Source organism: Bos mutus, chromosome 1 (assembly GCF_027580195.1).
Source record: "Bos mutus isolate GX-2022 chromosome 1, NWIPB_WYAK_1.1, whole genome shotgun sequence".
Taxonomy (NCBI): Eukaryota; Metazoa; Chordata; class Mammalia; order Artiodactyla; family Bovidae; genus Bos; species Bos mutus.
Genome location: NC_091617.1, coordinates 44,979,751 through 45,007,412, shown reverse-complemented (window position 1 = coordinate 45,007,412; position 27,662 = coordinate 44,979,751). Strand labels below are relative to the sequence as shown.

The following is a 27,662-nucleotide window of genomic DNA, read 5'->3' as shown; positions in this document are numbered from 1 at the left end:
GAAAGAAAGGATTCAGAGGACAGTTGGAGAGGATCGCTCTTGTACAGGAGGAGTACTTCCTTTGTAACAAAAAGGGAAGAAACTTAGGTAGGGATGGAAATCAGTTTGTAGATATGGCAGTTGTAATTTGAGAGTTCCAGTTTCTTTTTTTTAAATTTATTTTTGACTGGAAGATAGTTTCTTTACAATGTTGTGTTGGTTTCTGACATACAACAATGTGAATCATCCATAATAATACACAGATCACCTCCGTCTTGGTCCTCCCTCCCCTCGCCCCACCTCACCCTTCTAGGTCATCATAGAACCCTGGGTTGAGCTTCCTGTGTTATACACCAGATTCCCCCTAGCTGTCTGTTTTACATAAGATCACCTTCCTCTTGGAACTCCCTCCCCCCGACCCCACCCCACCCCTCTAGATCATCACAGAACTCTGGGTTGAGCTCCCTGTGTTATACACCTGCTTCCCACTAGCTGTCTGTTTTACATATGGTAGTATATATATCTCAATGCCACTCTTTCAATTTGTCCCACCCTCGACTTCACTCACTGTGTCCATAAGTACATTCTCTACATCTTCGTCTCTATTCTTGCTAAATGTTAGTCGCTTCAGTCGTGTCCGACTCTTTGCGACCCCATGGACTGTGGTCCGCCAGGCTCTTCTGTTCATGGAATTCTCCAGGCAAGAATACTGGAGTGGGTTGCCATTTTCTTCTCCAGGGAATCTTCCCAACCCAGGGATCGAACCTGGGTTTCGTGCATTGTGGCAGATGCTTTACTGGCTGAGCCACCAGGGAAGTAAGATTTTCGCTAAGAGTTCCCATTTCTGAAGGAAGTAGTCTGCTAAGAATCTGTGGAGAGTGAAGAAAGGGAGAAGGTTTGATACTGTCATGAATAATTAATGTGACATACTAAGAGTGATGGAGAAGTTTTTCACATATTTTGGTATAGGGAAGTCCTTCTGGCTTTTATCTATGGTTCTGCCTGAACTTTGTGTGAACTAAAACAGCCTGAATTATGACCTGTTGAATGCTTATACAGCATATCTGCTTTAACTATTAAGGTAAAGAATGCCCTCAATTAAGACAAAGATAAATAGCTCCCTACCTATGGCATTGTTTAATAGTTTCTTGATGATGATGTTTCCTTCCCAGACACCAGGATCCTGCTATCTCATTGAATTCATACTAATCTGTCTGTTTTGAAACATTGAATGATTGCACCCCTGTTGTGTTTGATGTGTGTTCTTTGTTTTAATAATAAGGTTTAAAACTGTGTTGAAAACCATGCTTCATTGAAACAGATCCTTGGAACCACTAAGAAGCTTCCTCCTAGGCTATATTCCCCATTTTGGCTCAAGTAAAACTCTTTTCTATTTCTTAGAATAGTTTAAGTATTGATTATTTGTGTCAGCAATAGAAATAGAAAGTAGAGTGGCATTTACAGGGGCTAAGAGGATGGTGCTGAAAATGAAGTGTTTAGTGGTATAAAGTTTCAGTTTTCTAAGGTGAAAAAGTTCTAGAGATCTGTTGCACAACAACACTACCGAAGTTAAAAATTGTTAATATGGTAAACTTATGTTTTCCCTAAAATCACAATTAGAAATAAAAAAGGAAAAGAAGTGTCAGCTGACTAGGGAATGACAGTCATGTTGTTGGGCTCTATTTATGATTTAATTTGGGTTTCCCTGGTGGCTCAGACAGTCAGGAATCTTCTACAATGCAGCAGACCTGGGTTTGATCCCTGTTTTGGAAAGATTCCCTGGAGAAGGGAATGGCAACCCATTCCAGTATTCTTGTCTGGAGAATTCCATGGACAGAGGAGCCTGGTGTGCTGTGGTCTATGGGATTGAAAAGAGTCAGACATGACTGAGCTACTAACACACAATCTAATTCAGTTTGTTTGTTTTTGTTCAGTCTCTAAGTCATGTCTAAATCTTTGCAACTGCATGGACTGCAGCATGCCAGGCTTCCCTGTCCTTTGCTATCTCCTGGAGTTTGCTCAAACTCATGTTCATTAAGTCAGTGATGCTATCCAATCATCTCATCCTCTATTGCCCCCTTCTCCTCCTGCCTTTAATCTTTGCCAGGATCAGTCTTTTCCATTGAGTCAGCTCTTTGTATCACGTGGCCAAAGTATTGGAGCTTCAGTTTCAGCATCAGTCCTTCCAATGAATATTCAGGGTTGGTTTCCTTTAGGATTGATTCATTTGATCTCCTTGCAGTCCAGGGAGCTCTCAAGAGTCTTCTCCAGCACCACAGTTTGAAAGCTCAATTCTTTGGCACTTAGCCTTCTTGATGGTCCAACTCTCACATCCATACATGACTGCAGGAAAAACCATAGCTTTTACTATACAGACCTTTGTTGGCAGAGTGATGTCTCTGCTTTTTAATACACTGTCTAGGTTTGTCATAGCTTTTCTTCCAAGGAGCAAGTTTTTAATTTCATGGCTGCAGTCACCATCCATGGTGAGTTTGAAGCCCAAGAGAAGAAAATCTGTCACTCTTCCCACTTTTTCTCTTATTTGCTATGAAGTGATGAGACTACATGCTCTAATCTTTTTTTGTATGTTGAGTTTTAAGCCAGCTTTTTCACTCTCTTTCATCCTTATCAAGAGGCTCTTTAGTAACTCCTCGATTTCTGTCATTAGAGTGGTATCTGCATATCTGAGATTGTTGATATTTCTCCCAGCAAATCTTGATTCCAGCTTGTGATTCATCAAGCCTGGCATTTTGCAAGATGTACCTTGCATTTAAATTAAATAAACAGTGTGACAATATAGCCTTATCATATTCCTTTCCCAATTTTGAACCAGTTCATTGTTCCATGTCCGGATATAATTGTTGCTTTTTGACCTCATACAGGTTTCTCAGGAGGCAGGTAAGGTGGTCTGGTATTCCCACATCTTTAAGAATTTTAATGAAGCAGATGTTTTCCTGGAATTCCCTTGCTTTCTCTGTGATCCAGGGAATGTTGCCAATTTGATCTCTGCTTCCCCTCCCTTTTCTAAACTCAGCTTGTACATCTTGAAGTTCTTGGTTCACATATTGCTGAAGCCTAGCTTAAAGGATTGTGAGTATTTGTAGTGATATCACTCTATCTTGTTATGTGATCTCCCCCCCCTCCATTTTGCCAACAAAGGAGATGATAAACAGGTTAGTAGATGGAATTGAGTAGGAGATCAGAAACAGGTGAATAGATGTAATTGAGTAAGCAAACTGAACAATATGACACTGAAAAGAGCCAGGTATCATCTACTTTTGTGAATGTTTTGGTGGAGCAATATGTATTTGGTACAGCCAAGATTCAGGCCATGACCACAAGAGTCAGTGGCAGGATTACAGTGGGTTGGGTCATGAGAGATGATCTAGAAATCCAAGTCAGGGTGTAAGTATGGTACAGTTTTTGATTCAAAACTCAATTTTGTACTCTGTATTTAGTAGCATTTGAAGTTTCTCTTTTGGTGTGGGCCTGTCTTACAGTTTACTAAAATTAGGGAGGTCTCTGCTTTCTGGGGCAGATATTATTTTGATTTTTAAAAAGTGAGATGAAAGTTTTAGGATACTTAAGAGTCAGAGGCCAAACAAAAGGATTTTCTTGTCCTTTCATGCCTTGCAAAGTTTATTGCTATGCAATACCTTGACCATTCCTCTCTCAGCCCGAGGGTAGGTAGTGTCTTCTGTTACCTAATTGTTCTAGGATTTGGGAACTGGGATGTATTATTTAGGAAAAGTGAAGTTGCTCAGTCATGTCTGACTCTTTGCAACCCTAAGGGCTGTTGCCAACCAGGCTCCTCAGTCCACAGAATTTTCCAGGCAAGAATACTGGAGTGGGTTGCCATTTCCTTCTCCAGGGGATCTTCCCGACCCAGGAATCGAACCCGGGTCTCTCTAATTGCAGGCAGACGGTTTACCACCTGAGCCACCAGGGAAGCCCTTATGAAGCTGTTTCCATGCGGTTTTGAACCGGGGACCTTTTGCATGTTAGGCAAACGTGATAACGACTACGCTACAGAAACCACACAAATGAAAGTCACTCAGTCGTGTCTGATTCTTTGGGACCCCATGGACTGTAGGCTGCCAGGCTCCTCTGTCCATGGAATTCTCTGGGCCAGAATACTGGAGTGGGTAGCCTTTCCCTTCTCCAGGGGATCTTCCCAGTCCAGGGATTGAACCCAGGTCTCCCACATTGCAGACGGATTCTTTACCAGCTGAGCTACCAGGGAAGCCCAAGAATACTGGAGTGGGAAGCCTATCCCTTCTCCAGTGGATCTTCCTGACCCAGGAATCGAACTGAGGTCTACTGCATTGCAGGCGGATTCTTTACTAACTGAACTATTTAGGAAATACTGCTAAAAACAGGATTTCCCCCAAGCCACAAATCCTCTCCACAAAGATAGTAAAGAAAGAAAACATTTAGTTTTGAATAAGCACTAAACCAGGTTGTGGTGGGCATCATAGGCAATCTGTGAAGAGATTGTGAAGACAGAAAGGAATCTCACCCCCTTAACTAGCCAAGTAGATAACCCCCACTGCAAACGTATTTTCAAAATAAACAATAAACAGTCCTCAAGAGAACCTAACAGCATACTTTGTCATGTGAAGTTCATCCTAACTTTACCATGATAATTGAGGTTACTTTTATTTGTTAATTAGCTTTATCCAATCTTTTTGACAGGACATGGTTTTGCCAGTTGGAGTAAGGCATCCATCAAACTTAAGTTCTTGCCCTGGCATGAGAACTATGAGATAGGGGAACTACCTTCCTTGATCTTTATATTTTAAAAAGATGGCTTTCAGGTTCTAGAGGAAACATTCCTGAGTTGTGAGATGGGCAAGAAGCTTATTTAGCCATTATGAATATTTACATCTATTTGAAAAGGAGAAAGAAATTCTGAAAGTGTGAGGGGAAGAAATCCCTTTGTTTTCAACAATGAGGATTACATCTCTTATTTTTAATTTGTATTTGCCCTTAAATTATATGGTAGACAACTGGAGGTAATGGTCGTGAAAGACAAGTGAGACACACCACTTCCTTTCCTGTGGGGAGAGAGACAAATGTGTCAGTTGGATCATTGGGACCATAAAACATGGGTTCAGCCAATAAACCTCTTTTGTTGCTTTCTTCAGGGGAGGAACTTTGGTCCAGATGATCATCCCTGATAACTTTCACCTCACATGAGATAGATTTAACTTTATTACCTCTCTGGTAACTCCTAATCTTTCAAACAGTCGTTCCCAAAGTGTGATCCTCAGACTGACAACATTAGCATCACCTGGGAACTGTTAAAAGGCAAATTTTGTGGCCCCACCTAGCAATCCTACTGAATTAGAAACTCTGGCAGTGACACCTAGCAGTTGGTGTTTTAAGACTTCCAAGTTATTCTGATGTACTTTGAAGACAGAGAACCACTGCCTTTGAAGAAACCTTGAAAAGGAAGTAAGAGAAATTCTTGCCATCTTCTTTAACAGAGACTTCCCATAGCAAATTCACAAACAACATGTTTTCTTTTTTTGTTAAAAATATGTTTAGTATTAGGTAAGCCCCTGGTGGCTCAGAGGGTCAAGAGTCTGCCTGCAGTGCAGGAGACCTGGGTTCGATCCCTGGGTGGGGAAGATCCCCTGGAGAAGGAAATGGCAACCCACTCCCGTATTCTTGCCTGGAGAATCCCATGGACAGAAGAACCTAGCAGGCTACAGTCCATGTTTAGTATTGGGAGGCGACACACAAATCTTATACTTTCCTTACAATGATCATAACCTGTTACTTGTAACTGTTGGTATCTTCCACAAAAAGGGGAAAAAATGATCACATACTGGTGTCCAAAAGCCTTAGGATTTTCCTGAAGTGGCATATCAGACTCCCATATCAGTCTTTCCTCTATCAGGGCACGTCTCTGGTCTACAGCTTATAGCCAGAAATCTGGAGCTGTCCTTTTTTTGACTTCAAGCTGCTAAAATAGACCTACATCAGAAGGCAGAGAAAGGGATTATTTAGGGTGACCCTAGGAAGGAAAATGAAAATAAGCTTTCTTTTCAATTTGTGGCAAAAATTTTGATGTTTTGCAGAGAAAAAGGAAAGCAGTAGCTAAGTACACAGCTGTTTCAAGATAAACATGTTCCCAGAGCCAAGATGATTTTATAAGCAACAACTGCATTGAGCTGCTATACCATTAGTTTCAGTTGGCATTATTTCTGATGTGGTTGTCTAAAATATGTCTTTAAATTGTTTGGCATTCTCTCAAGAGGTGGGGAGAAGGCAATGGCACCCCACTCCAGTACTCTTGCCTGGAAAATCCCATGGATGGAGGAGCCTGGTAGGCTGCAGTCCATGGGGTCGCTGGGAGTCGGACATGACTGAGCAACTTCCCTTTCATTTTTCACTGTCACACATTGGAGAAGGAAATGGCAACCCACTCCAGTATTCTTGCCTGGAGAATCCCAGGGACGGGGGAGCCTGGTGGGCTGCCATCTATGGGGTTGCACAGAGTCGGACACGACTGAAGTGACTTAGCAGCAGCAGCAAGAGGTGGAGTCTAATTCCTCTTCCCTTGGACTTAGTGACCTGTGTCTAACAAATAGGAAAAGAGTAGACCAGTATGCCACTTCAGAGCATAGGTCATAAAAGATAGTGTAGTTTCCTGCTTGCCCATTCACCTGGGTGGTTGATCCCAGGGGAAGCTAGCTGCCCTGTTGTGAGGACACTCAAGTGACAAAAACTCTCCTTGGCCACATTTTAGTTAAGCTCCTCTGAGTCCTCTCCTGGGACTAGTCCTTGACCTTGACCTGTGAGAGTGCTGCTGCTAAGTCACTTCATTCATGTCCGACTCTGTGCGACCCCATAGATGGCAGCCCATCAGGCTCCCCCATTCTTGGGATACTCCAGGCAAGAACACTGGAGTGGGTTACCATTTCCTTCTCCAATGCATGAAAGTGAAAAGTGAAAGTGAAGTCGCTCAGTTGTATCCGACTCTTAGCGACCCCATGGACTTCAGCCTACCAGGCTCCTCCATCCATGGGATTTTCCAGGCAAGAGTACTGGAGTGAGGTGCCATTGCCTTCTCTGGTGAGAGTGCATAGGTCACTGTTAGTAAGATTCCTGCTAAGTCATCCTGAACCTTGATATCTAATCAAGTTTATCATTCCTCATTCCTCATGTCTAAGCCCTTGGGTGGCCTTTAGCAAGACTCTCTCTGCTCCTGAGATTTCCTCTTAGTTTTGGATCCACTGATACTGTTCAGTTCAGTTCAGTCACTCAGTCCTGTCTGACTCTTTGCAACCCCATGGACTGCAGCATGCCAGGCTTCCCTGTCCGTCACCAACTCCTGGAGCTTACTCAAACTCATGTCCATTGAGTTAGTGATGCCATCAAACCGTCTCATCCTCTGTCTTCCCCTCTTCCTCCCACCTTCAGTCCTTCCCAGCATCGGGGTTTTTTCAAATGAGTCATTCTTCACCTCAGGTGGCCAAAGTATTGCAGTTGCAACTTCAGCATCAGTCCTTCCAATGAATATTCAGGACTGATTTCCTTCAGGATGGACTGGTTGGATCTCCTTGATGTTCAAGGGACTCCCAGAGAGTCTTCTCCAACAGCACAGTTCAAAAGCATCAATTCTTCAGCATTCAGCTTTCTTTATAATACAACTTTCATATCCATACATGACTACAGGAAAACCATAGCTTTGACTAGATGGACCTTTGTTGGCAAAATAATGTCTTTGCTTTTGAATATGCTGTCCAGGTTGGTCAAAACTTTTCTTACAAGAAGCAAGCATCTTTTAATTTCATGGCTGCAGTCACCATCTGCAGTGATTTTGGAGCCCAGAAAAATAAAGTCTGTCACTGCTTCCATTGTTTCCCCATCTATTTGCCATGAAGTGATAGGACCAGATGCCATGATCTTTGTTTTCTGAATGTTGAGTTTTAAGCCAACTTTTTCACTCTCCTCTTTCACTTTCATCAAGAGGCTCTTTAGTTCTTCTTTGATTTCTGCCATAAGTGTGGTGTCATCTGCATATCTGAGGTTATTGATATTTCTCCTGGCAATCTTGATTCCAGCTTATGGTTTATCCAGTCTGGCATTTCTCATGATGTACTCTGCACATAATTTAAATAAGCAGGGTGACAGTATACAGCCTTGACGTACTCCTTTCCTGATTTGCAACCAGTCTGTTGTTCCATGTCCAGTTCTAACTGTTGCATCCTGACCTGCATAAAGATTTCTCAGGAGGCAGGTCAGATGGTCTGGTATTCCCATCTCTTTCAGAATTTTCCACATTTATTGTGATCCACACAGTCAAAGGCTTTGACATAGTCAATAAAGCAGAAATAAATGTTTTTCTGGAACTCTCTCACTTTTTCAATGATCCAATGGATGTTGGCAATTTGATCTCTGGTTCCTCTGCCTTTTCTAAATCCAGCCGAACATCTGGAAGTTCACGGTGCATGTATTGTTGAAGCCTGGCTTGGAGAATTTTGAACATTGCTTTACTGGTGTGTGCTGCTGCTGCTGCTGCTAAGTCGCTTCACTTATGTCCGACTCTGTGTGACCCCGTAGACGGCAGCCCACCAGGCTCCGCCGTCCTTGGGGTTCTCCAGGCAAGAGCACTGGAGTGGGTTGCCATTTCCTTTTCCAGCGCATGAAAGTAAAAAGTAAAAGTGAAGTCGCTCAGTCGTGTCTGACTCTCAGCGACCCCAGGGACTGCAGCCTTCCAGGCTCCTCCGTCCATGGACTTTTCCAGGCAAGAGTACTGGAGTGGGGTGCCATTGTCTTCTCCGACTGGTGTGTGAGATGAGTGCAATTGTGTGGTAGTTTGAGCATTCTTTGGCATTGCCTTTCTTTGGGATTGGAATGAAAACTGACCTTTTCCAGTCCTTGGCCACTGCTGACTTTTCCAAATTTGTGGGCATGTTGAGTGCAGCATTTTCACAACATCATCTTTTAGGATTTGAAATAGCTCAACTGGAATTCTATTACCTCCACTAGCTTTATTCATAGTGATGCTTCCTAAGACTCCTTGACTTCACATTCCAGGACGTCTGGCTCTAGGTGAGTGATCACACCATGATGATTATTTGGATCATGAACATCTTTTTTTGTATAGTTCTCTATATTCTTGCCACCTCTTCTTAATATCTTTGCTTCTGTCAGGTCCATACCATTTCTGTCCTTTATCGAGCCCATCTTTGCATGAAATGTTCCCTTGGTATCTCTAATTTTCTTGAAGAGATCTCTAGTCTTTCCCAGTCTATTGTTTCCCTCTATTTCTTTGATCACTGAGGAAGGCTTTCTTATCTCTTCTTGCTATTCTTTGGAACGTTGCATTCAAATGGGTATATCTTTCCTTTTCTCTTTTGCTTTTCGCTTCTCTTCTTTTCACAGCTATTTGTAAGGCCTCCTCAGACAACCTTTTTGCATTTCTTTTTCTTGGGGATAGTCTTGATCCCTGTCTCCTGTACAATGTCATGAACCTCTGTCCATAGTTCATCAGGCACTCTGTCTATCAGATCTAGTCCCTTAAATCTATTTCTCACCTCCACTGTATAATCATAAGGGATTTGATTTAGGTCATACCTGAATGGTCTAGTGGTTTTCCCTACTTTCTTCAATTTCAGTCTGAATTTGGCAATAAGGAGTTCATGATCTGAGCCACAGTCAGCTCCCAGTCTTGTTTTTGCTGACTGTATAGAGCCTCTCCATGTTTGGCTGCAAAGAATATAATCAATCTGATTTGAGTGTTGACCATCTGGTGATGTCCATGTGTATAGTCTTCTCTTGTGTTGTTAGAAGAGGGTGTTTGCTATGACCAGTGCATTCTCTTGGCAGAACTCTATTAGCCTTTGCCCTGCTTCATTCTGTACTCCAATGCCAAATTTGCCTGTTATTCCAAGTATTTCTTGACTTCCTACTTTTGCATTCCAGTCCCCTATAATGAAAAGGACATCTCTTTTGGGTGTTAGTTCTAGAAGGTCTTGTAGGTCTTCATAGACCCATTCAACATTCATTTCAACTGTTCAGCATTACTGGTTGGGGCACAGACTTGGAATACTGTGATATTGAATGGTTTGCCTTGGAAATGAACAGAGATCATTCTATCATTTTTGAGATTGCATCCACATACTGCATTTCAGACTCTTGTTGAGTATGATGACTACTCCATATCTTCTAAGGGATTCTTGCCCACAGTAATAGATAAAATGGTTATCTGAGTTAAATTCACCCATTCCAGTCCATTTTAGTTGGCTGATTCCTAAAATTTCGACATTCACTCTTGCCATCTCCTGTTTGAGCACTTCCAATTTCGCCTTGATTCATGGACCTAACATTCCAGTTTTCTATGCAGTATTTACTTCCATCACCAGTCACATCCACAACTGGGTGGTGTTTTTGCTTTGCCTGTCTCTTCATTCTTTCTGGAGTTATTTCTCCACCTATCTCCAGTGGCATATTGGGCATCTACTGACCTGGGGAGTTCATCTTTCAGTGCCCTGTCTTTTTGCCTTTTCATACTGTTCATGGGGTTTTCAAGGCAAGAATGCTGAAGTGGTTTGCCAGACCCGTCTGTCTTGGGTGGCTCATAGTTTCATTGAGTTAGACAAGGCTGTGGTCCATGTGATCAGATTGGTTAGATTTCTGTGATTGTGGTTTTCATTCTGTCTGCCCTCTGACGGAGAAGGATAAGAGGCTTATGGAAGCTTCCTGATGGGAGAGACTGACAGAGGGGGAGAATGGGTCTTGTTCTGATGGGCGGGGCCATGCTCAGTAAATCTTTAATCCAATTTTCTGTTGATGGGTGGTGCGTGTTCCCTCCCTGTTAATGTACTTTCACAAAGAGTTGGTGAACTGAACTGAACTGAACAGGAGAGGAAGGGGCAGGGCACAACTTTTGAAAGAATGACATGACCCAAGGTCACAACTTAAACCAATTAGAATCACATGGGACCAATGGCAGACAAGACTAGACCTTGATCCTCAATCAGCAAGCAAAATGACACACCCAGAGGTGCCATGACAGTTGCAGGGCAAAAGACCAAGGAGTGGGTGATAGCCCAAGTCCTGGAGACCTCCACTCCTTCCCAAAAATAGTTGGAATAATTCTCCCACTCATTAGTATATGAAATTACCTAGCCTATAAAAACTAACTGTGCTGCATTTTGCAGTACACTTGCCCTCTGTGATGGCCCACACTCTTGTTTGTGGACTGTGTTTCTCTCTGAATCTGAATAAATCCATTTCTTACATATCAGTTTGTCTCTCACGAAGTCTTTCTGCAGTGAGACATCAAGAACCTGAGCTTTATTAGGCCCTGAAACCAGGTACCATGGGTTTTGGCCTGGTTCGAGTTCCAGTCATGTGGGTTCAAGTTTGAAACTGGGTTTTGGCTGGAGTCCCAGACATGTGGGTTCAAGTCCCAGTCTGAGGTAAACAGTTTTAATACCCCTACTCTAATTCTTGAGTGTTAATTCCTACCTGTCTTTGTTGTGTTTAGACTTGAGCCTGATCTTTCTTCTCTGTTGGCAGTAACCCTAATTGCAATAGTCTTGAATAAAGTCTTCTTTACTATTTTAACAAGTGTTAGGTTAATTTTTTAATAGAAGCAGCCTGTGTAACAAGTCCATACAGTGAGTTACTAAGGCTCAACTGTAGATCACCATGGCTTGTCTTTTTTTTTTTCATGGTCATAAAATCTTAACATTTTAAGCCTAAACTTTACAGAATAAATATACTGGACCCTATCTCCATCAATCCTAACTTTTAGTTGCTATTTTAATGTTAAATGTTGCCCTAACCACTAAAATATTAGTGGTCTTTCAATGTCTGGATTATGGAAATACATATTTCTGAGTTAAATGCTTCAGATCATCTGGTGTGTGCTCTTCTGAGGGATCCTGAACCAGAATCACTCAACTAAGCTGCTCCTGAACAGAAGCTGTGAGATAATAAATACTGTGTTAAGTCACTAAGTTTTGGGGTAATCTAATATGTAGCAACAGAGTATTATAGGCTGGGAGCCTTAAACAGAAAGTATTCCTCACAGTTCTAGATCTGGGAAGTCCATGATCAGGGTATCAGTAGATTCAGTGTCCAGTGAAGACCTGCTTCATAGATGGCTGTCTTCTCACTGTGTCTCACGTTGCTGTTGTTGTTCAATTACTAAATTGTGTCCAACTCGTTGTAACCCCATGGACTGTAGCATGCCAGGCCACCCTGTCCTTCATTATCTCCTGGAGTTTGCTTAAATTTATGTCCATTGAGTTGGTGATGCCATCCAACCATTTCATTCTCTGTTGTCCCCTTCTCCTGCCTTCATTCTTCCCCAGCCAGTATCAGTGTTTTTTCAGTGACTCAGTTCTTCACATCAGGTAGCCAAAGAATTTGAGCTTCAGATCCATCTTTGCAATGAATATTCAGGAATGATTTCATTTAGGACTGACTGGTTTGATCTCCTTTCTATCCAAGGGACTCTCAAGAGTGTTCTCCAGTACCACAGTTCAAAAGGATCAATATTTTGATGCTCAGCCTTCTTTATGGTCCAACTTTCACATCCATACATGACTACTGGAAAAACCATAGCTTTGACTATATGGACCTTTGTTGGCAAAGTGATGTCTATGCTTTGTAATATGCTGTCTAGGTTTGTCATAGCTTTTCTTCCAAGGAGCAAGTGGTTTTTAATTTCATGGCTGCAGTTATAATCTGCAGTAAACTTTGGAGCCCAAAGAAAGAAAACTGGTTTTTCATTTTTCACTGTTTCTATTTTTCTCCTGTTTGCCATGAAATGATGGTACCAGATGCCATGATTTTAGTTTCTTGAATGTTGAGTTTTAAGTCAGCTTTTTCACTCTCTTCTTTCACCCTTATCAAGAGGCTCTTTAGTTACTCTTCCGCTGTCTGCCATTAGCATGATATCATCTGCATATTTGAGGTTGTTGATGTTGTTGTCTCACACTGCAGAAGGGAGCTTTCTGAGTTTCTTCCATAATAGCATTAATCCTGGTAATAAGGGCTCTACTCTCATGGTGTAATCACCTCCCAAATATCCCACCTCCTAATAGCATCACATTGGAGATTAAAATTTCACCATGAATTTTGGTGGGGGACACAAACATTCAGTACATAACAGAAATTATAGTGTCAGTTCAGTTCAGTCGCTCAGTCTGTTTGCGACCCCATGAATTGCAGCACGCCAGGCCTCCCTGTCCATCACCAACTCCCAGAGTTCACTCAGACTCAGAGCCATTGAGTCAGTGATGCCATCCAGCCATTTTATCCTCTGTCGTCCCCTTCTCTTCCTACCCCCAATCCCTCCCAGCATCAGAGTTGGCTGTTCACATGAGGTGGCCAAAGTACTGGAGTTTCAGCTTTAGCATCATTCCTTCCAAAGAAATCCCAGGGCTGATCTCCTTCAGAATGGACTAGTTGGATCTCCTTGCAGTCCAAGGGACTCAAGAGTCTTCTCCAGTACCACAGTTCAAAAGCATCAATTCTTTGGTGCTCAGCCTTCTTCACAGTCCAACTCTCACATCCATACATGACTACTGGAAAAACCATAGCCTTGACTAGACGGACCTTTGTTGGCAAAGTAATGTCTCTGCTTTTCAATATGCTGTCTAGGTTGGTCATAGCTTTTCTTACAAGTAGTAAGTGTCTTTTAATTTCATGGCTGCAGTCACCATCTGCAGTGATTTTGGAGCCCCCCAAAATAAAAGTCTGACACTGTTTCCACTGTTTCCCCATCTATTTCCCATGAAGTGATGGGACCGGATGCCATGATCTTCGTTTTCTGAATGTTGAGCTTTAAGCCAACTTTTTCACTCTCCACATTCACTTTCATCAAGAGGCTTTTTAGTTCCTCTTCACTTTCTGCCATAAGGGTGGTGTCATCTGCCTGTCTGAGGTTATTGATATTTCTCCTGGCAATCTTGATTGCAGCTTGTGCTTTTTCCAGCCCAGCATTTCTCATGATGTACCCTGCGTATAAGTTAAATAAGCAGGGTGACAATATACAGCCTTGACGTATTCGTTTTCCTATTTGGAACCAGTCTGTTGTTCCAAGTCCAGTTCTAACTGTTGCTTCCTGACCTGCATACAGGTTTCTCAAGAGGCAGGTCAGGTGGTCTGGTATTCCCATCTCTTTCAGAATTGTCCACAGTTTATTGTGATCCACACAGTTAAAGGCTTTGGCATAGTCAATAAAGCAGAAATAGATGTTTTTCTGGAACTCTCTTGCTTTTTCCATGATCCAGCAGATGTTGGCAATTTGATCTCTGGTTCCTCTGCCTTTGGAAGTTCAAGGTTCACGTATTGCTGAAGCCTGGCTTGGAGAATTTTGAGCATTACTTTACTAGCGTGTGAGATGGGTGCAATTGTGCAGTAGTTTGAGCATTCTTTGGCATTACCTTTCTTTGGGATTGGAATGAAAACTGACCTTTTCCAGTCCTGTGGCCTTAAACTAGGTTTAAAAAAAACAAAGAACTAAGAGGAACTTCCCTGATGGTTCAGTGATTAGGAGTCTGCTTTTGAAACAGGAGGGAAGGGGGCAGGGCACCACCTTTGAAAGAATGATATAGCTGGAGGGCACAACATAAACTGATTAGAACGAAATGGGTCCAAAATGGCAGACAAGTCAACTTGACTAGACCTTGATCCTCTGTATGGGCTCACTGTAACACATCAGCAGGCTAAATGACACACCCAGAGGTGCCATGACAGTTCCAAGGTTGACCATCAAACACCAAAAGTGGGTGGTAGCCTAACCCCTGGAAATCCCCACCCCCTTCCCCAAACTAGTTGGAATAATCCTCCCACTCATTAGCCTGTGAAATTACCCAGCGCATAAAAGCCAACCACACCACATTTCAAGGCCACTGCACTGGCCCTTTGTGTTGACCCACACTGTCTGTAGAGTGTGTTTCTCTCTGAATAACTCCACTTCTTACCTATCGTTTTGTCTCTTACTGAATTCTTTCTGTGATGAGAACATCAAGAACCTGAGCTTCATTAGGTCCTAAACCAGGTCTGTGACCTCAGTGGGAAGACTGTGAGTTTTGGCTGAGTTCGAGTCCCAAACTGGGTTTTAACTGGTTTCAAGTCTCAGCCATGTGGGGTCAAGTCCCAATCTGAGGTAAATGGTTTCACTTCCAGTGCAGGGGATGGGTTCAACCCCTGGTTGAGGAACTAAAATCCCACATGGTGTGTGATGTGGCCCAAAACCAAAAACAAAACAAAACCATTAGGAATTAGAACACTAGAAGAACTAGAAAGAGCTATGTACAAAAAAATTCATATGACCCATTAGATATGGCAGAGTCAAATTTTCAAATGTAACATCTAATATGTTTTCCTCTAGTACTCATGTAGGGGCAGAGCTAAAAAAAAAAAACTTGTAACCTATTCCTTTATCTTTCTTTAAAACTTTCTGGAACCACCAAAATAAAGTTTTCACCGGTAGTCCTATTTCAGTAAATGATACTTCTCTTTTTTCTTTTTAGTAAATAGTATTGTATTTCTGTCCAACTAGTTGCTGAAGACAAAACATCTGGGAACACTCCTTGTTATTTCCTTCTCCTTATTCCTGACCTCCAATCACAAAATTTTGTTCATTACATGTATTAAGCATTTCTCTGCAAATTATAATCACAATGAAATATCACTTCACCCCTGTCAGAATGGCCCTCATCAAAGAGTCTACAAATAACAAATATTGGAGAGGATGTGGAGAAAAGAGAACCCTTGTATACTGTTGGTGGGAATGCAAATTGGTGCAGCCACTGTGGAAAACAGTATGGGAGTTCCTTGAAAAGCCAAAAATAGAGTTACCATATGAGCCAGCAATTCACTCCTGGGTGTACATCTGGAGAAAAATGAAAACACTAATTTGAAAAGATGCATGCACCCCAGTATTCATAGCAGCACTATTTACAATAGGCAAGATGTTGAAGCAACCCAATGCCCATTGATAGATGATTAGATTAAGATGTCATATGCAAATGAAATGGAATACCACTCAGCCATAAAAAGAATGGAATATTGCCATTTGCAGCAATGTGGATGGATCTGGAGAATATTATGCTTAGTGAAATGTCAAAGACAAATTATACATGGTATCACTCATATGTTGAATCTAAAAAAATAATACAAATGAATGTACATACAAAAGAAACATTCATAGATATAGAAAACAAGTTTATGGTTACCAAAGCAAAGGAAGGAATAAATTATAGGTATGGGAGTAACAGATGCAAACTATTATAAAACAGAGAAGCAACAAGGATTTATTGTATGAAAAAGTGAAAGTTGCTCAGTTGTGTCTGACCCTTTGTGACTCCGTGGATTATACAGTCCATGAAATTCTCTGAGCCAGAATACTGGAGTGGGTAGCTGTCCCTTTCTCTAGGGGATCTTCCTAATTCAGGGATCAAACACAAGTCTTCTGCATTGCAGGTGGATTCTTTACCAGCTGAGCTACCAGGGAAGCCCCTTATTGTATAGCACAGGGAATTATATTCAATATCTTATAATAATCTATGATGGAATATAATCCACAAAAAAATGAATCATTTTGCTGTACACTTAAATACTGTAAGACATTTACACTTATATAAAAAAAAAGCATTGAACATTTCTCAAACTACTGCCAAAATTATTTGATCTCTTAGCTTCCAAGCGTGTTCTGCTTCTAAACTATTCTCTAAACTACAATCAGGATATTCTTTATAAAGTGTAAATCTGCTAGTATTCTGTCTAAAACCATCCAATGGTTTCCACTGTTATTAGAATAAAGTTTTTTTTTTCGACATTGCAGCCTTAAGTAAGCTGCCTGTTTATTTCTCCAACTTAACTTAGCAGCTACTGACAAAACTTCTCTCCATCAAATCTGATTTTGGCTGCTCGGAGCCCTTCTCTTGAGTAGGCTCTGACATTGGGCTCTGCCCTTGGTCTGTTTAGTCCAGGTGTAGCAAAAATTCTGCTGAGTCAGTTAGTGAAAATCTCACCTTTGGTGTCTGAACATTCTCTATTATATTTGATAAAATTCCTCATACTCCACTGTCAATATCTTCCCAGCCCTGCCCTGCCCGCAGTAAGAATCCTGCTGCTGTCTCTTCAGTTGTGTCTGACTCTGTGTGACCCCATAGATGGCAGCCCACCAGGCTCCCCCGTCCCTGGGATTCTCCAGGCAAGAATACTGGAGTGGGTTGCCATTTCCTTCTCCAGTGCATGAAAGTGGAAAGTCAAAGTGAAGTTGCTCAGTCGTGTCCGACTCTTCGAGACCCCACAGGACCGCAGCCTACCAGGCTCCTCCGTCCATGGGATTTTCCAGGCAAGAGTACTGGCGTGGGGTGCCACTGCCTTTGGTATTCATTGCTACTTGGCTATAACTCCTCCCCCACTCCCATCATTGTATTTGCAGTTGAGTCCTATCTTTCCCCCACTACAAAATCCCCATTGCACCAATCACTTTTGAATTTTCCTGTCTTTAATGAATGTCATGAATGTTTAATGAATGTTTCCTTTACTACTATTCTATAATCTTTTAGCTCTTGCTGAACTGGACTTCTTTCTTCTGCCTCAGGACTTCTGCACATGTGATTCCTTTGACTGTGACTTTGTTTTCCCAGGTAACTACTACTGTTCTTCAAACTAGGCATCATTTTGTCAAAGGAGTATTCCCTGAACCCCAAAGCTATTATTAGCTCTCATATTAGATGTTCCATGATGCCCTTTATTTCTTAACACTCTTCACACTTGTAATTTGTTTTTCCTTGTGAACCTCAAAGAAAGATAAAGGCACTGTTGGCCTTGTTAATGTGCCCAGCATTAATATTTACTAGTACATAGTAGACAGTCAGATATTAGCAAAGGTATGAGTAAACACACACATAAGAAAAATAAAAAACTCACAAATATACCAAGAATGGAGTTTCCTTATGATACTTAATTTTATTTTCATTTATAATTTTAATATAGTGCTAATAATACAGAAGTCAAATATTGACTTAATATTTAATTTCTATCAATTAGTTTTGGTGTCATTAAACCATATGAAATCTTTTCCTAAGAAGATCCTCTAACAAGACTACTTTGACTAATATTGTAAAATATTAGTGATGGTACTGACTTCCTGGTTCATCAGTAGGCTACAGAACATATTTGCAAAACATATTTGCTTTTAAACAAATTCAGCAAATCAGACTTGAAGTCAGAACATAATACTGCATGTGAGTTGGAAGTGTTCTTCTCTTCTAGCATCTACATTTGCAAAGTTTCAGTGGGACAAAACAATCTTAGATGACAAAAAAAAGTAACTTAAGCACTCTGCTTTCTTTTTGTGGAGCTTCTAGTCATTATGGACACTCGAGAGAAATTAGCTGCTTTGGCTTTCAAAGCTTTTCTAAAGTATTTAAAAATTGACTGAAGGCTAGAGGAAGGGGCTAAGTTGTGTTTTTCTGTACCAGCAGAAACTATAGGAAACTCCTTTTTCAAAACGGTTGTTGCAGGTTTATCCAAAGGCTTCGGACTTGTCACCCATTCACGGCAGTGCTGCTTTATCCATTCTAATAACTGGACATCGCGTCCCAACTGGTGTCCTACATGATGTTCAGAGTCAATAAGTGCAACAGCGTATACTTTGCTCATCACATCCCACTTTTTACGAACAAGCAAGTCCATAAAAACCAAGCCTCCATAACCATGTACAATGAAAGCAACATCCTTGCCTTCAGTCTTTGAAATGAAGTAATCCCAAATATAAGCCATGTGTTCTTCAGGGGTCTTGCTGCATCTTTTTGGAATACATTGGAGAGACTCCTGGAGAGAGAAAAAGCTCTTTGTCTGAACCATTTTTCTGGAAGCGAACTCACCATTTTGTGTTAAAAGGCCTTTCCACTCTTCTCCTGTCTGCTGGTCCACAAAATTGTCATTGGGGTTTAGCACAATTACATCATAATGTGCCTGCAATGCCATTTGAATACATGGTATCTGACTTCCATGCTGGAGACCATGATGTATTATTGCTTGCTGACTCCACTGACCAGCTCTAAAGACCCCGTGGTCTTGAAGGAGGACAAGAAGAGCAGAATGATGATTTGATAACGCTCTCTCACTCATGAAAAAGAAGCTTCTTGGTTCCTTATCAGCCTCTGGTGGGATATATACTTTTTGTAATTTGCACACTTTCTCCAAAAGTTCATAAATGTATTGTTCAAGCAAATGGCCAAGGGCCCAGTAGCGCTTGCTATTCCTCTCCAGGACATTTTTATAATAGTTAAAGGCAAAAGGCCCATGTGTCTCAGTGTGTCTCAATTCAGCTTTTTCATTGAAGTCATATTTAAGTTCTTCTAGTAAGTCAGATTGTTCAATAAATTTTTGGAAGCTCAGTTTCTGAGTCACTGGTAACCACTGAAAGTAAAAAGCAGTATTATGTCAGTACTAGAAAAAAATAAAATACAAATTTCATCTTGCTTAAGTCTTCCTGTGGGAAATCATGTTAAGTTAAGCACTTTATGAAGATATTAGGGCTTCCCTGGTGGCCCCATGGTAAAGAATCTGCCTGCCAATGCAGGAGACACAAGAGATATGGTTTTGAACCCTGGGATGGGAAGATCCCTTAGAAGAGGAAATGGGAACCCACTCCAGTATTCTTGCCTGGGAAATCCCATAGATGGAGGATCTTGGAGGGCTACAGTCCGTAGGGTTGCAAAAAGAGTCAGGCACAACTTAATAACCAAACAGCAAACATGAATATATTAACCTATGGTAGAGATTTTAACTCAAAATAATTGTGAAAAATGCACAGTAGTGAGAAGTTGAATACACTAAGGGACAATGGATAGACCATATATAAAAACAGAACTCTGACCCACAATCTGCAGCAACTTGCCCAGGAAGTAAATCTCTCATCTACAATAAACAGCCCTGGAAGCCAGTCTTAAAAGGCAGAATCTCAGGAAGTGAGACTGCTTACTTCTAGTGACAATCTGAGAAGTCAAACAATAACTTCTGTCACAGTTGGCCCCAAATGGCCAAGACTTGATTTGTATTTATTTACTTATTTGGCTGTGCCCAGTCTTAGCTGTGGCATGCAGGATCTTTAGTTGCAGCATGTGGCATCTAGTTCCCTGACCAAGGGTCGAACCCTGGGGTCCCCTGCATTGGCAATGTGGAGTCTCAGCCACTGGACCACCAGGCAAGTCCCAAGACTTGGTTAATAACTTATAGCTTCTGTAATTTTTATACCTGCTTCCAACTTAGGACCCACCAGAGAAAGCCACATAGGCACCCCTAACCAGTGACACAGGATGGCTCCCTTTTAGTTAGCTTGCAGACAGCTTCCTCATGCCGATATGGTCCAATCAGGACATGCCAGCAGCCTTCCCTTTTTTTCCACTACAAAGCTTTCCCGCTCCTCTGCTGGCTTTTGAGTCACTGCCAGAATGCAAGTGATGGTGGCTGACTCCCTTGCTATAGTGAGCTCAGAATGAATAGATTTTGTTTTTCTCATTTGGTTAGTCTTTATCTCCACAGTAAGCATTTAAATATTTTTGCTATTAAATAAACGACAGGGGATGGCAGTAGATGTGAAATGTGAACCAGGCACTGGAGATTATGATCAAGTTATCTAATAATAGAAGATATGGTTATTCTGATGTTTGAAACTAAAAGTGACTGAGAAGTTAACTTAGTTATTGTAGTCATAGCCCAAAGGGAAAGAAAAGTCCTTGAAAGGCTAAGTCCCGGGAGGAAAAAAACCTCAATAGACTTTATTTTGGGGAGAAAAAAAAAGGTTAAGTGGTTTGTGCTAAAATCAAACAACTGTTAAATGATGAGGTACTGAGGCTATGTGACTCAAATTCATGTTCTTAACAAATACATTAATACTCTTGCTCCTGAATTTCTGAACACTAGCACTAGCAACCACAACCCACTTCCAATAAATAGCACTTAAAATGATTTTCAGTGCCACTCAAGGCTTAAGGTAAAATCAAAACAGTGCCAGCTTGCTTTGATTTCTTAACTCTTTTCTCACTTTCTGAATCTGACTCCCATACCCAACCAGTACGTTATGAAGGTATTTGGTTATCCAAATTATCCAACCTATATAGACTGCTATTTTCTGTTCCTTTAAAAACTTTTCCTTCCAGTGTTGCTGATCTCAGGTGCTGTTATGTAATTAATATCTTTTCCTAGAGTGCAAGTGACAGATAGGAGGAGCCTCTGGAAGTAGATTAATTGATTTGGGTTTAAATTCTAGCTCCAAATGTTAAGTTGAATGACTTTTAGCTGGTTTCTTAACCTCTATCAGTTTCAGTTTCTTCAACTTCTGAGTTTTAGTTTATACTATCTAAAACAGCAAATGATATTACCGTCTATCCTGCCACTCTACTTTATTTTTCTTCATAGCCTACATTACCACCTGATATATAATTGTATATTTAAAAATTGTCTCTCCTCACTAGAATGAAAGCTCTGTGAGAACAGGAACTTTGTTTAATTAACTGCTCTATCTATAGTACTTGGAACAGTGTCTGGGATATACAAATATTTTTTCAATGCATAAATGCAAAATAGGATAACATTTCACAAGGCTGTTGTGAGAATTAATATAGATAAAAGCCATTTTATGCAGTGTCTCACACATGGAAGTTTCTGTAAAATAAGACAGGATGATCTTCTTTTTGAGAAATATGAAATAAAAAAAAAATCTCTCTCTTGCCCAGCCTTTCTTATTCACTCAACATTGTGATTTTTTCCCACATTAATAAGCACAGTCCGAGATCATTCATTTTACTAATTTATAGTGTTCCATTGCTTGAATATGCCATGGTTTAACCATTATTCTGTTGAATAACTTTAAGGCTGCTCCAGTTTTCCACGATTATAAACAAAGTGGGGTTCCCTGGTAGCTCAGCTGGTAAAGAATCCGCCTGCAATGAGTGAGACTTGGGTTCAATTCCTGTATTGGGAAGATACCCTGGAGGAGGGCATGGCAACCCACTCCAGTATTCTTGCCTGGAGAATCCCCATGGACAGAGGAGCCTGGTGGGCTACAGTTCATGGGGTCACAAAAAGTCAGACACAACTAAGTGACTAAGCACATAAAGCTACAATGAACATTCTTATATATTTTTTGTGCACATATCAAGAGTTTCTCTAGGCAATATGCCTACAAGTGGAATTTCTAAGTCATGTTGACATCTTCCATTCTACCGGATACTGCTAAATTGCTCTCCAAAAGGAGGGTCTATTTGATAGTCTGGCATGGATGAGGTTTGTACAGAAAAGCAGTTATCTCTTATATCTAAAAATACTTTGTTTATTCAAACAAACTGCCCTTTTCTCTACTGAAATAGAAAGATAACCTAGTATGTAAAACTCAATGAAGTAAACCTAAATCAACTAAACTAAACCAAAGAGCTAAAGAATGTTGTTAGCTAACTTTTCTTTCAATCAGAGTAAAACAAAATCGGTATTTTCTAATAGCATGTAATATATGGCATTCAATTCCTCTTTTTCACCTTTGTTAAGTGCGTTTGTACCTAGTTGTAAGTGCGTTTGTACCTAGTTGTTTGAGAAACAATTCTTAGGGGAAAAGAATGGGAGTTTGCAAACTGGATAACCAATATGGCACACCGATAAATAAAGGACAAGTATTTAAGTGGAGAGAAAAGGAGCAAGGTGCAGAGTATCCTGTAGAATGAAAAGGCAGACAGTACTTTACAATTTATTGTAGTTTACATTGCTTGGCTAATACACTTCAACATGTAACTCTCCCCTGAATTCATATATAGCTGTTCCTTGATATATTTAGTCACCAACCAAACCTATTTATATTCAGATTGTACTTAAAAGTTAATTCACTTGGGAAGAGAAGTGTCATTTTTAGTTTAAGCTCTCCTCAAAGACATTGTTACTTAATGGGTAAAATAAAGAGTTGATCAATTTAACACTGCCATCATGTCCTGTAACTATTAAAAAAATCATAGCCACTGCTTTTAATCCTATAGTCAAAACAAAAATAGAATAAAACACTTTATATACACTTTTAACACCCAATAAAGAACCATACTCATTAAGATCAAACCTGTCCATCCTCTCCTCCTATAAAATACTGGGCTGATGAATTTCTAATCTCAAACAATCTTAATTTAAAAGGCTCTATACATGGTGAGCTAAACATACATAAAAGAAATGACCTTATCTACAAACATACTAAGGGAATCATTCACTTTTTTTGAATGATTCACTTATTTTAAAAGTTCACAATTCACTTATTTTAAAATAAGGAAGCTTTCACCTCAACATCATAAAACACTATAAAACAAAAGATCATGTAATTAGTCTTTCATAAACTGCAAAGTGAGATTGTTAAATGACTCCCTCAAAAGACGGAACTTTTTAGTCCTTTAAGTTGTTTGCAATACAACTATGCAGCAGATACTGTAAAAACAATAAAAATACTGGTTTAAAAAGCAAATTTCAAGTTTTTGAGCTTAAAGGTCATTTATCTTCAAATATGTCATTCAAAACCAGCTGCATTCAAAGAAACAATCTGACTCTCTCTCTGTATTAACAGAAATGCTATATTTGGTTGAATGATAAGTTTAAATGATATGTTTGCAAGTTGACTAATATTATTTCTTATAATGTCATTTCTAATAGGTTGACTTACTGCTAAACTTTAAAACCATTTACTTTTAAGGAAGCTTTGCACAGAAATGGATTAGGCTTACTTAGAATTTCCTTTTTTATGTTTCCATCTCTTACCTCTATTTCCATCTTTTTCCAGCTCTGTTTCGTATAATATCCGCTGATGAATCAAGCCAGCGTGATTCTGGAGTAAAATTCAATTTAAAAAGTTGACTTATATAATAAAATTCAGATATTTTCATTAGGCAGTGTTTTTATTTGCTAAAAAGAAATAAACTGAGCCTCTAAATGAAATCCTTGTAGTGAATTTCATTCGCAGCAAGTCCTGACGTATTTCTGCTTTTCAGCCATTCTGACCTTGCAAGACACTCCCCCGAGCCCAATAGGCATTATCACCTGGAGACTTACCCCTAGCTCCAACACAGACGACACAGTAATTAAAAAGTAAGGCTAAAAAAGCTAAAGCCAGGCTCTGGCAGTGAATTGAACAAGTTAAGTCCCATTACCAGCCTTGGCAAGATGGGGGAGAGGGGAGCGGATGTTAAACTGCTGGAACATTCCAGTATCATTTGCCTCTAACTAGAGTGCTCTGTGTTATTTTGTTAAACTTACTATGATTAAAGTTTACCCACTTAAAAAAAGTATTCAAATATGTACTTTATGGCTAATCAAATAGAACAATTTTATAAACTGATGGGTCCTATGAAAGGACTAAAAAAGTAATCAGCCCCAAAGTACTAATCGTTGAGTTCGTTGAAGTCAGGGTTATTCCCTTAAGTACTGTAATAAAAATTAGTTGAACAAATTCATATACAGCCACCCACTTTATAGCATCTCATTATTTTACGTTAAAAAATTGGGGTCCAGCTTTTTCCCTGTCCTTTAAAAATTATGGATTTGGATTTTGAAGAGATCCTATTACTTTTTTTCCCTCAGCTGACTTAATTGATTTCCACTCCAACTGCTAAACTAACAGGCTATTGATTTTTGTCTTGTTAAAAAGTCTTTTTGCTTCTAAATTTGAGGAAGCGCCTTGAGAACAGACACATAGCAGACGCCACGAGTAAAGTAATACCATCAAAGGACGATTTCTGGGGTAGCGAAGTGGGGGAATTCCTAGCTTCCTTGCTTTAATTTTTAGTCAAGCGCATCTTCAAGTCAACAAAACCTTTATGGGCTAAAACCTCACACCCAGTCTCAGTGTCCTATAGGCACAGAGAGAATGAAAAAACGCCACTTAAACAAACACTTGAGCGGCTAACCCACAGAGCAAACAAGTCCCAGGAAGTGATTTCCGGATGGAGGTGGGAGGGGCAGTAATTTCCGGTCTGAGGCAGGCGACTGCTCTTGCGCAAGCGCAATTCTCACGTTCTTGGCTTTTTTTCCCCCCTCTCCCCTCCCCCTCCCTCCCCTACTCAGAGGGGGCTTGAGGTGACAGCGACTGCGATTCCAGCAGGAGGAGAAGATGGACAAGGGGAAGGCCGGGAGACGACGATCTTCTGCTGGTGAGAAAGGGTCGGAGGAGGACTGAGCATATTATCTCCTACCTCGGGCAAAGGGGAGACACAGGCGGCGACGGGAGCTGCGGCCCGGAGCTGTGAGGGCTCCGGCTCCGGCTCGGGCTCCGGCTTTGGCTCGGCTGTGCGGGGAGCGGAGGGGAGGGAGCGGTGGGGCCCCGCACAATGGAAGGTCCCCTGGTCTCCCCGGCCCCTGCGGGTTGAAGACCCAGTCCGAGCTGTCATCAAAGCCTCAGTCGCTTTTCACCCCGTCACCCCTTTCATTTTTGTTTTCCTGCTAGCACCTTGCTTGGGTCTCGTCGAACCACGGGTCTTCCCGGTTGGTTTGTCGCTCTCCTGCCACGCCTTCCTCGTAATTCCACCAATGTTGCTGTTTCATTTCCAGCTTCTCGGCGCCTGACCCCACTTTCCCCTCTTCCTTTGATTCTTGACTTTGCCTTTCTCATTCCGCCCCCGCCCCCGCCCCCACCCCAGGCAGGTAAAAGCAGCTGCGAAGGAGAGGCGGGGTTTGTTAATTGACACTTCAGGTCTCCTCTGCTGCTGCTGCTAAGTCGCTTCAGTCGTGTCCGACTCTGTGCGACTCCATAGACGGCAGCCCACCAGGCTCCCCAGTCCCTGGGATTCTCCAGGCAAGAACACTGGAGTGGGTTGCCATTTCCTTGTCCAGACATTTCTCGTCTAAATTGCTGCAAACATCGTGCCTTGCGTGGACTTAGGAGCCAGCCCGCTTAATAACCCTTTTCTTTTCTAGACACCCCCTTCTTCCAAAAGTGATTAAAAAGTCTAACAAAGGACTTGAAGCCCTGTTTCGTTGTGTTTTTATTCTCAGCATATTTTTCTTTTTGAAAATGCTTTGGCAGTTAAATGATTATCTTTAGTTTTGGGTACTGGATTTTAGAAACACAAAAGAGGGTGTTGTAAGAAGTCAGGTGGAGCTCCTCCCAGTCAGCAAGTTTTCCTTAAAGATCTCGTCCTTTAAGGGTACCTAAGTTCCTGTTTTAAGTCCCGTGGACCTACCAGAGGAGGAGGGAGTAGGGGCTCTTTGATAAGTTTACAGTCTAGTACACTAACACACAACGAATCATTTCATTTTCTTATTTCTTAATGTGCCGTCTGTTGTTGAATAGATAGTCTTAACAATTCTAAATTTATTTGAGTTCCCTTGTGGCAGTGCATCTCAGTCTTTTTCTGGCTGCAAAGAAGCGTGAGCAAGGATCTCTGGGACATTGCGTGAAGCAGCGGAAAACCTGAAATTCCTTTTCATAAGCAACCAGTGTTACCATTTGTGGGTGTGTGTATGTGTGTGTAGTCTATATTCTTTGCCTTTGAAAGTATATGTATGTATTATATTAATATATATGTATATATATAGGGCTTCCCAGGTGGTGCATTGGTGAAGAATCCTCCTGCTAATGCAGGAGTTGCAGGAGACGCAGGTTAGATCCTTGGGTGGGGAGGATACCCTGGAATAGGAAATGGCAACCCACTACAGTTCATGGGGTCTTAAAGAGTGGGACATGATTGAGTACACACACATTCAGATTCGTGTGTGTGTGTTAGACATGAGCAAGGAGGGGTGGCCTAGCCAAAAAGGATGCAAGCTGATCTCTAAACCCCATCCCAGACACACCCAGGAGCTCACACATTTGCTACAAAATAACCAGGGGGTAACTTCTCCAACTCTAGCACATGCACCCTAGGATACACTGGATACAAACTAATCACAGGGGCTTCCTCAAGTACCCTTAGGCAGCTAGGAACCCATTAAGGGTTTGTAAACATTCTACACATATATACATCTGATTATAACACTGAATTATGGGAAGACATACACAGCAGAGTCTGCTGTTATATAAGTTGCATTTGTCAATTGGCCTTGAACGAATGCTCATTTGCATTCCCTTTCATTGATTCATTGATTGGTAGTGGGTACAAGCCCTATATTTGCACAGGGCACAACCAAAAAAAGAAGACAGGAAGTATACAGAGGGGAAAGCCAAAAGGAATAGGGAGGATGACTCCTTTGGGGTGAGCCTGCTGCTGTGTGTTGAGAGTGTCTGTCTAATAAAAGATCTGTCTGCTTGAGCTGAACTGAGCTGTAACTTGTCTATTGTTTTAAACCTTTCAAATTTTTGTTGTATAACAACCAAGGAAGAGAAATAAACTGACCTGACATATATATACACACATATATGTGTGTGTATATATATATACACACACGTATATATACATATATACTTTGTTTGACCCTGTGGACTGTAGCCAGTTAGGCTTCTCTGTCCATAGAATTTTCCAAGCAGTAATACATGAAGGGTTGCCCTTTCCTACTCCATGGGATCCTCCCACCCCAGGGCTCAAACCCATGTCCCTTGTGTCTGCTGCATTGGCAGGTGGATTTTTTTTACCACTAGTGCCACCTGAAAAGCCATATACATATATACACACATGTGTATATATATGTATGCTGCCAGTAGATCATGCTTATTTTATTACACTTTTTTT

The 27,662-nt window shown here is 41.1% G+C and overlaps 2 protein-coding genes across 17 annotated transcripts in view; one reads left to right on the top strand and one right to left on the bottom strand.

Annotated features, from left to right (window-relative positions):
• The window catches only part of SENP7 (SUMO specific peptidase 7), a 185,669-nt gene that overhangs the window by 14,513 nt on the left and 143,494 nt on the right, over positions 1-27,662 (top strand). For all 14 annotated transcript variants that reach the window (XM_070368720.1, XM_070368745.1, XM_070368746.1 and 11 more), the window contains exon 2: positions 25,063-25,148. In XM_070368720.1, the coding sequence (XP_070224821.1) occupies positions 25,109-25,148 (40 nt within the window). In that variant the 5' untranslated portion in view covers positions 25,063-25,108. The remainder of the gene's footprint in view (positions 1-25,062; positions 25,149-27,662) is intronic.
• Positions 259-25,791, bottom strand: LOC102288250 (uncharacterized). Of its 3 annotated transcripts, none has more exons than XM_070368747.1 (3): positions 25,191-25,791; positions 23,761-23,827; positions 259-848 (listed from the first exon to the last, which is right to left on the bottom strand). In XM_070368747.1, the coding sequence occupies exons 1-3, from the start codon at positions 25,383-25,385 to the stop codon at positions 841-843; spliced, it is 270 nt and encodes an 89-aa protein (XP_070224848.1). In that variant the 5' UTR covers positions 25,386-25,791; the 3' UTR covers positions 259-840. The 3 variants fall into 3 exon arrangements, with proteins under 3 accessions (XP_070224848.1, XP_014331954.2, XP_005890134.2); XM_014476468.2 differs by lacking the exon at positions 259-848 and adding an exon at positions 19,038-19,395; XM_005890072.3 differs by lacking the exon at positions 259-848 and adding an exon at positions 19,038-19,395 and having other exon boundaries at positions 25,445-25,791.